We start from the raw sequence: 9,715 nt of genomic DNA, 5'->3' as shown, positions 1-9,715 counted from the left end.
CGATGACAATGCATGTTGTTGCTGGGGCCATCTGGACATAGACACAAAAAACAAAAAAAAAAAGACAATAATGGTGCATTTACCAACTGATAATCAAAATGAGCTGGAATCAAAATGAGTAGAAATTAGAATAGGTTAGAATGAAAATCAAAATAAGATGCTTACTTGAGCTATAAAAATCGGAATTAGAACGGATTGTATTCCTATTGATTTGTTTACTTTATCTAAGAATTGGAATTGATTGTTTTAAGTTATTAATGCCCTAAGTTAATTAGTTCCATATTTTTATTATTTATTATAATAATTTTGAATATTATTATTTAAAAAATATTGTTATTAATAATGAAAATAATAATAATCAATATAGTTGATAATGAAAATACTAATAATAGTAACAATATGATGATGATGATGATGATGATGATGGTGATGATGGTGGTGGTGGTGATGATGATGATGATTTTAACAATAATAATAATGAAAATAATAATATTATTATTAATATTAAGGATAGTAATAATGAAAATAATAATAATATCCACGATAATATTAATAATTTTAACAATAATAATAGTCATTTTGATGATGACAACGACCATGATTATTATTATTATTATTGTTGTTGATGCTGTTGTTGTTCTTGTCATCGTCATTATTGTTATATTATCATTATTATTAATATTAATTTAATAAGAACAATTATTATTATTATTATTGACAACAATGATAAGAATAAGAATAACAATAATAAGAATAACAATAATATATTAATAATTTAGTTTGGGATAAAAGTGAAATAATGAAATTTGGGTGGAGTAAAATGGTGAGTTAAAGGAATGGGAACTTAAATCCAACCCCTCATAGGAATTAAGTTTTTGTTCCTTAATCCCAAAACTATAGTGGCCTCATATGTTTCATCCTCATTCCCCTTTAATTTCTATTTTAACAAGTAAACAATATCAATTATTCTTATTTTGAATTCAAATTTTCAATCACACAAGTAAATACACCATAAACCCAACTAGATTTATATACTTAATTTACGACTGTAATCCTAGTCGGGTGTACACATAATTGTTTCTTTATCATTTTTTATATAGATATATTTGGTCCTCATAATGAGTAATGTCTGATTTATTATAAAGAGTTGGTCTATAGATATGCGCTCCATAATCTCTTCAAATCCAATTTCTCCGTTTACCCCATTTAAATATTGGAATTTTCTATGATGATGTATGACTTTTTACACTATTAATAATGGGATTGTTCTAGCCTATTGGATTTGAATATTTTAATCTCTACCATTACTTTAATTAAATGGATAAATAATTAGTTAATTAATAAGCAATAGGTAGCTTTCAAAATTAAGTTGATGAATTCAAATTAAGAGATAAGAATTTATAAGTTTTATTTATACAAATATTTTACACTGTTCATGAAAATCTCAAGGTGTACATTTATTATATTATTGATGTCGTAGAAAAAATAACAGTATTATAGAGAGACCTACTTAACACCTCTTAATAATAGTGTAAAGTTGATTTAATTAGCTTATTATAATTAAAGAGTATAATAATAATAATAATAAAGATATGTGCATTCATTTATGAAACTGATGGTGAGACTAATGTGAAATACAAGATATGAACATTTAAAACAAGTCTCACAGCGCTTTATATGAAAAATAATTGTATTGATTATTTTCTTTACGGAAAATCTTTTTTTCCTTGTCCTGAAGTACCCACATTTTAGTGCATTTTGTGCATATGTGTGCCTTATAAGTTGCCCATGAAATGATATTGCATTCTTACGAATTGAAATATTACTTTTCATAAATTTGAAAACATGAATGATAATAGAGCTTCGTCAAGAAGATATATGTCAGAGCAAAATATAACTAGAGATTTATGCTAATACCTCGTCAAATCAATCCAGACCAAGTTGAGTTGTAACCTAAATTTAATTTTATATTCATTTATGGTACAACAAAATAAAAGATTATTTTTTAGAAGAGATCACCAATTGCAAAGTTCAAAAAAATTATTCTAAGTAATATAAATAAGCTTTATATAAATGAATAAATTATGTCAATTTAGTTACTGTTCGGTATTGAGGTGGCGTAAATTTTAAACTACAGCTGTTGTGAAAAAAAAAATTGTGACCATACAATAAAAGTTAATAGTATATAGTAAATATAATTTTTAAATAATAATTTAAATAAAATTAGTAAAAATATAATAAATTTTTCATTATACAAGTATAAAATCAAATTAATTTAACTTTTAAACTAAAGCACTAATCGCTTTAATGTTATAACTTCTAAGGCACAACTACGGAATCTCAATCTCAAATAGAGCCTTAATATATTGTATAACCAAAGCACAACAACTACAACAATTAACAAGTTTTAAAGTATTATTAATTATTGAAGCATTTATGTTACTATGAGGAGCAGAGGTGTGATTGAATATGAGCAAGCTATATACCCATTATGCAATTTTTTTCCTTCACTAGGCAAAGAAAGGACGATTTTTATTTAAAGCGCTCATATATATAACTTCACATATATGGTTGTTGATTCTGCAACAAGTACAGTAAGAAATAGCACAACTACTGATCTAAAGCAACGAACACACTTACAAATTAACCTTAGGCTGTAGGTGATTTTCAATTACTTCTTTTATCTCCTATGTCTTCGTCTCGCTCTCCTATCCTTCTTCTGCTGGTCTCCTTCAACCATCATCACTAACCATTGTGGTTTTCCTGTTGAGAATACCATGTATCCAATAGACAATCCAATTACCAGTCCAGATGCATACCCCATCTTCGCCATTTTCCAATCAAACCAGCTTGTACTTTCATCTTCCTTATGATCAATAGAAGCCGAAGGAGGCGTTTTTGGCATCATTGATGCATGTTACTGTCCATGGCTCTCCACACAAATGAATGTTCCCAATATAGGAATCATTTTCAAACGTATTAAATTGATTGCCGCGAGGAATGCGTCCCCAAAGCCGGTTATATGAAAGATTTAACAATGCAAGGGCTATAACGCTTAACAACTGCTCTGGAATCCTTCCGTGAAGCTGGTTAGAAGACAGGTCCAATGATTCAAGCGGTGTCATATTCACAAAGGAAACCGGAATAGAACCTGTTAGGCCATTGTGAGAAAGGTTGAGCACAATCAGTGATTTGAAGTCTCCAAGTACTTGAGGAATTTCTCCCTGAAACTGATTGCTGGACAGATCAATGGTTGTAAAAATTGTTATGATTCTTTTTAGTACCACATCGCGCCCTTTCACTGTCACTGTTATGAAATGCAAGTTATGCAACCCAAGAGGGGGGGTGAATTGGGATTTTAAAATTTATGCAATATAATTCGCACAACAATTTAATCTATTGCCTTAATCAAATCAAAAACAACAAATTCAGTCAAGCACAATATTAAAAGAGTAAGGGAAGAGAAAACAAACACAATGATTTTTACGTGGTTTGGCTATCCCCGCCTACGTCCACGCCTCCAAGCTCACCCGGCTTGAGGATTTCACTATCCAAGCCTCCCAAGGCTTCAAATGTTTATAATTGACTTCCAAGGTGTCAATGAACCTTTACAACGAGAGATTATCTCCTCAATCTCTTCACCTCAAGTGTTTCTCACACTTGTACACTCACAATTTGATGAGAAATGAAAATCACAACAATGAAACTCTCTTTAAGAGTAGATAACAAATTATAGCTCAATGATGATTCAATAAATGATGATTTGCGAAATGGAAGCTCAATATATGTTATATGATCTTGTTTTTCCTTGTATTAGTCCTTAGAATGAAGTTTGAGTTGAGTTTTTATAGTGAAAGCCCAAAAACTAGTCGTTATAGACAAATTTCCGTGCTCAAGCGGTTAGCTGCTTGATTATCCGGCTAGCCGCTCAGGAATAGTGATATTACCGTTATTTTTGAATTTTACTACAGTAACAGTGTTCACTAAAATTACACTTTGACCCAAAACTGTCTATAATTATACTATGGCCCAAAACGTCATAAAACTTTACAAATAGGTCCAATTTCAGAACTTCTTAAAAATAGTTGTCTTTCCCAAACTTTTTGAAATTATGATATGGCCCCAAAGATTTTATTATGTCGCACAAAGGTCCTTTTTAACATAATACCTATATTTTTCAAAGTTCTCAAAACCTTTCACTTTAGTCCAAAATATTCATAAATTATAGTATGGCCCAAAACATTTCAAATGTTTATAAAAACGTCCAACTCTGAAATTTAATACTTATTTAAAATTAAAGATTTCAAATCTTAGCATTTAAGTCCAAATTACTTAAATCCACAAAATACTTTACTTTATAAAAATAAAACATTTTAGTTTATGAAAAGTATTTAATTAAATTAATCTCTTGAGCTTCTCAAATGCTAAATCATGCATTAATTAAATCATACCAGCGTTACAAGAATTTGTCGCAATAATTTATCCATTTAGCTCTAAACTTTATTCTTGATTTCGCCGTTGTCCATTGTCCGTTGTAATAGTGCAAAATACTTCCTATAAATAGAGGGAGTTTTTCATTTGTTAAGCTTATAAGTTTCTAAGCTTTTGAGAGTTCTGAGAGTGTGAGCAATTGGAGAGTGTGTGTGAGAGTACCGGGTGTATTTGGATTATGGGAAAGTGAGATATTTTACTCAAATTTGTACTCAAATAATTGTTAATAATACAATTATTTTTCTCTTCCTCCCGTGGACGTAGGCATATTGTCGAACCACGTAATTCTTGTATTCTTTATTTTTCTGTGATTATTCGGTGCGCTTGATTCCGCATTCCGCGCACAACAAGTGGTATTAGAGCCGACGGTTCGTACTTAGGGGATATGACACTATTAACATATACGGTACTGTTCACGTACGGTACTATTCACGAATACGGTGGAGATGGCCGTTTATACTTGGGAGACAATCTATTATAAGTAGTGTGTATTTTTACATGTTTAAGAAAGTTCTGTCAATAAGGCGATAAGAGTTTAAGGATTTTGGTTTTTAATTAGGACCGAATTCCCATCCAGTCTCTTGGAAACTTTTCTGGTGCATTTATTCACACGAAATTAATATCATAGAGACTGTTTTTCAAGTGGAAATAGTTCGTTGAGAAAATGGTAGAAGGTGAAACTTCTAGAATTAGGGAGAGATCTACCGAGACTATTTCAGGAGACACTTCAGGTGGGAGGCGAGATTTGTCAAATCGCTATTCAACACCTATTATAGGAGGCCAAAAGATCAATGTTGAAAAATTTGATGGGAAAATCAACTTCGGCATGTGGAGGCGCGAAGTTATGGATGCCTTTATTCAAATTGATCTCCATGTTGTTCTGAAAAATAAAAGACACTTGTATAATGAAGAAATTTGGGATCGTATGAATGAAAAAGCCTATGGTATATCTTTTTTTACCAAGGAGGTGAAATACTTGGCGAAAGATGAAGAGTGTGCGATGACTTTGTGGCGTACATTGGAGGAGAAATACTTGCTGAAAAGTCCTGAAAATTATCTTCATGCAATGAGCCAAGTATATGGCTTTCAAATGAACCCTGGGGTGCCAATGCACGATCATGTCTCAAGATTTGAAAACTTACTTGCTGATTTAAAGAATCTTGATGAAGATATTAAGGATGAAGTCAAGGCTATGATTCTGTTACACTCACTACCAGAGGAATATAGTCATTTTGTGACTACTTTGATATATGGGAAGAGTGTGATCGTCTTCAAAGATGTTTGCACAACATTGACTAGGTTGGAGATTCGAAATAATGATAAAAGTTCTGAACGAGCATCGTTTGAAGCTTTAATGAGCAGAGATTGGGCGATGGAGAAAAAAAAGAAGCGCGGTGGAAAGAATTCTTGATCCAAATCGAGAAGCAGAAATATAGCTCGAGACGAGTGTGCTTTTTGTCATGAAAAGGGCCATTGGAAAAAAGGATTGTCCAAAGGCTCAAAAGAGAGATGGGAAGAAACCAGCAGTAGCAAACATGGCACGAAAAGATGAGGACTTTGATTATTCACTAAGTATTACTCCTACATCATACGTGGCTAGTTCGAGCGAGTGGATACTTGATACTAGAGCAACCTACCATTTGTGTCCTATTAAGGAATGGTTTATGGATTTTCGTAATATAGAATCCAATGCAGTTGTGATGGGGAATGATCAACCTTGTCGCACAATGGGGATAGGAATAATTTGGCTCAAAATGTTTAATGGAATGATCAGAGAACTCAAAGAGGTTAGATTTGTTCCAGTTTTAAAGAAAAATCTAATTTCTATGGGTGCTTTGGAAGCTATAGGATACAAGGTTACCATTGAAGATAGCACAATGAAGTTTACACATGGGGCTATGGTAATTCTGCAAGGGATTCGGCGTCACAATTTATACTATTTGAAGGGAGGTACAACTAATGAAGCAAATGTTGCTGTAGCGCACAATAACACCACCAACCTATGGCACGTACGGTTGGGACATGCTGGAGAGAAGTCTTTGCAAACTTTGATGAAGTACAGACTCTTAAAAGGTACTAAAACCTGTAAATTAAATTTCTGTGAGCATTGTGTAGTAGGCGAAAAAACAAGGGTCAAATTTGGTACAGCTAATCACGATACTCGTGAGATCCTTGAATATATTCACAGTGATGTATTGGGACCAACCAAGAATGCATCAATTGGTGGAAGCCATTATTTTGTTACATTTGTTGATGATTTCTCTAGACGTGTGTAGGTGTACACCATGCGAGCAAATGATGAGGTTTTAGAGATTTTCGTGAAATGAAAGAAATTGGTGGAGACTCAAACTGGCAGAAAGATCAAAGTATATATATTACGATATGATAATGGGGGTGAATATACTTCTAATCCATTCTTGCAAGTATGCCAGAATGATGGTATTAAAAGACATTTCACGGTGAGACATATTTCGCAATAAAACAATGTGGCTAAGCGTATGAATAGTACTTTGCTGGAGAAAGTACGGTGTATGTTATCTAATGCTGGTTCAAATAAAAAGTTTTGGGCTGAAGCTGTGAACTACGCAAGTCACTTAATAAACTGGTTACCTTCTGCTGCAATTGGAGGTAATACTCATATGGAAATGTGGTCTGAAAAGTATGCACAAGACTATGATTCCCTTCGTATATTCGGGTGTCCAACTTATTATCATGTCAAAGATGGTAAACTGGATCCTCGTGCTAGAAAAATTATCTTTGTGGGATTCAAAGGTGGAGTAAAAGGCTTCAAGTTTTGGGATCTCGAAGATAAAAAGTTTGTGTGAAGCAGAGATGTCACGTTTGATGAAACTTTAATGATGAAAGTTTCAAGTTCTCAGTAGGTGAAAAATAAAACCACGGAGGTATTACAGCGGGTGGAGTTTGATGAAACTCCATATATAGCAATTAGTTCTATATCAGAGAATGGTTCAACAATGGAGGTGACACCTAGATTTGAAGAAGAGGTTGTTTCTTCTAATGTCCCACAAAATGAAGAAACAATTGATGATGTAGATAATGATGATTTTATAGCAACAAGGAAGCCAATAGGAGAGATAAAGAAACCCGAATGACTTACTAAAGATATGGTGGTAGCCTATGCACTTCCAGTTATTGATGATGACATCCCCAACACTTTCGGTGAAGCATTACGCAGCAGTAAAAGTGATCAATGGAAGTTAGCCATGGAAGAAAAGATGACATCTTTCCATCAAAATCAGACTTGGGAACTTGTGGAGTTACCAAAGGGGAAAAGGCCTATTGGCAATAAATGGGTCTACACCAAGAACCAAGGATCTCCGAATCAATCAACTCCTCGATACAAGACAAGACTCGTTGCGAAAGGTTTTGCTCAAATGGAAGGTATTGACTATAATGAAATTTTCTCTCCAGTTGTAAAACATACTTCTATTTGTATTCTACTTGCCTTAGTTACAAAATATGAGTTAGAGTTGGCTCAATTGTATGTTAAGACGGCATTCTTACATGGAGATTTGGAGGAGGAAATCTATATGACTCAGCCTTGTGGTTTCAAAGTTGTTGGAAAAGATAATCATGTGTGTAGGTTGATTAAATCTTTATACGGACTGAAGCAATCACCAAGACAGTGGTACAAAAGATTTGATCAATTTATACAAGGGTAAAAATTCACCAGAAGTGAACAAGATCATTGTGTTTACTTTAGAAGACTACTAGATGGAGCTTTCATCTATTTGTTATTATATGTCGACGATATGCTTATAACTTCGAAGAATAGAGATGAGATTGAAAGATTAAAGAAGCAGCTGACTTCTGAGTTCGAGATGAAAGACTTAGGTGATGCACAGAGAATACTTAGGATGGAGATTCGTAGAGACAAGAAGGATGAGGAGCGTATAGTTGACTCAAAAGTCTTATTTGAAGAAAGTGCTAGAAAGATTCGGTAAGGATGACAAAACTAAACCAGTATGTACACCTCTAGCTCCTCATTTCAAATTAAGCTCTTCTTAATGTCCTATATCTCAAGAAGAGCGTAATTATATGGCTCGTGTTCCATATGCTAGTGTTGTGGGTAGTCTTATGTATGTTATGGTATGCACAAGGCCCGGTACATCTCAAGCAGTGAGCATGGTTAGTAGATACATGCACAATCCGGGTAAAAATCACTAGCTTGCTGTGAAATGGATTCTCCGATATCTGTATGAGACAGTTGATGTTGGGTTATTGTTCAAGAAGGATTGTGGTCAACAATCTGTTGGGTATTGTGATTCTGATTTCGCCGGAGACCTAGATAAGCGAAGATCAACAACATGCTATGCATTCACATTAGGTGGAGGTCTGGTTTGAAATGCAAGTTATGCAATCTAAGAAGGGGGGTGAGTAGGGATTTTAAAATTTATGCAATACAATTCGCACAACAATTTAATCTATTGCCTTAATCAAATCAAAAACAATAAATTCAATCAAGCACAATATTAAAAGAGTAAGGGAATAGAAAACAAATACAAGGATTTTTACGTGGTTTAGCTATCCCTGCCTACGTTCACGCCTCCAAGCTCTTTCGGCTTGAGGATTTCACTATCCAAGCCTCCCAAGGCTTCAAATGTTTACAATTGACTTCCAAGGTGTCAATGGACCTTTACAACAAGAGATTATATCCTCAATCTCTTCACCTCAAGTGTTTCTCACACTTGTACACTCACAATTTGATGAGAAATGAAAATTACAACAATGAAACTCTCTTTAAGAGTGAATAACAAATTATAGCTCAATGATGATTCAATAAATGATGATTTGCGAAATGAAAGCTCAATATATGTTATATGATCTTGTTTTTCCTTGTATTTATTCTTAGAATGAAGTTTGAGTTGAGTTTTTATAGTAAAAGCCCGAAAACTAGCCATTATAGTCAAATTCTCGCGCCCAAGCGGTTAGCCGCTTAATTTATCGGGCTAGCCGCTCAGGAACAGTGATATTACCATTATTTTTGAATTTGCTATAGTAACACTGTTCACTAAAATTACACTTTTGGCCCTAAACTTTCTGTACTTATACTATGGCCCAAAACGTCATAAAACTTTGCAAATATATCCAATTTCAGAATTTCCTAAAAATAATTGTCTTTCCCAAACTTTTTGAAATTATGATATGGCCCCAAATATAATAGTATTTTTTAAAGAGGTCCTTTTTAAATTTAGCATAATAC

At 33.4% G+C, this 9,715-nt stretch overlaps 1 protein-coding gene across 1 annotated transcript; it reads left to right on the top strand.

The window, feature by feature from the left end:
- Nucleotides 1-5,155: 5,155 nt before the first annotated feature.
- LOC127900605 (uncharacterized) lies at nucleotides 5,156-5,902 on the top strand. Its single transcript, XM_052435768.1, has one exon. It carries the CDS (start codon nucleotides 5,156-5,158, stop codon nucleotides 5,900-5,902), a length of 747 nt encoding a protein of 248 aa, XP_052291728.1.
- Nucleotides 5,903-9,715: the final 3,813 nt, after the last annotated feature.

This window comes from Citrus sinensis, chromosome 3 (assembly GCF_022201045.2).
Source record: "Citrus sinensis cultivar Valencia sweet orange chromosome 3, DVS_A1.0, whole genome shotgun sequence".
Taxonomy (NCBI): domain Eukaryota; kingdom Viridiplantae; phylum Streptophyta; class Magnoliopsida; order Sapindales; family Rutaceae; genus Citrus; species Citrus sinensis.
Note: the sequence above shows the minus strand (reverse complement) of the source record. Positions and strands in the feature narration are given on the sequence as shown.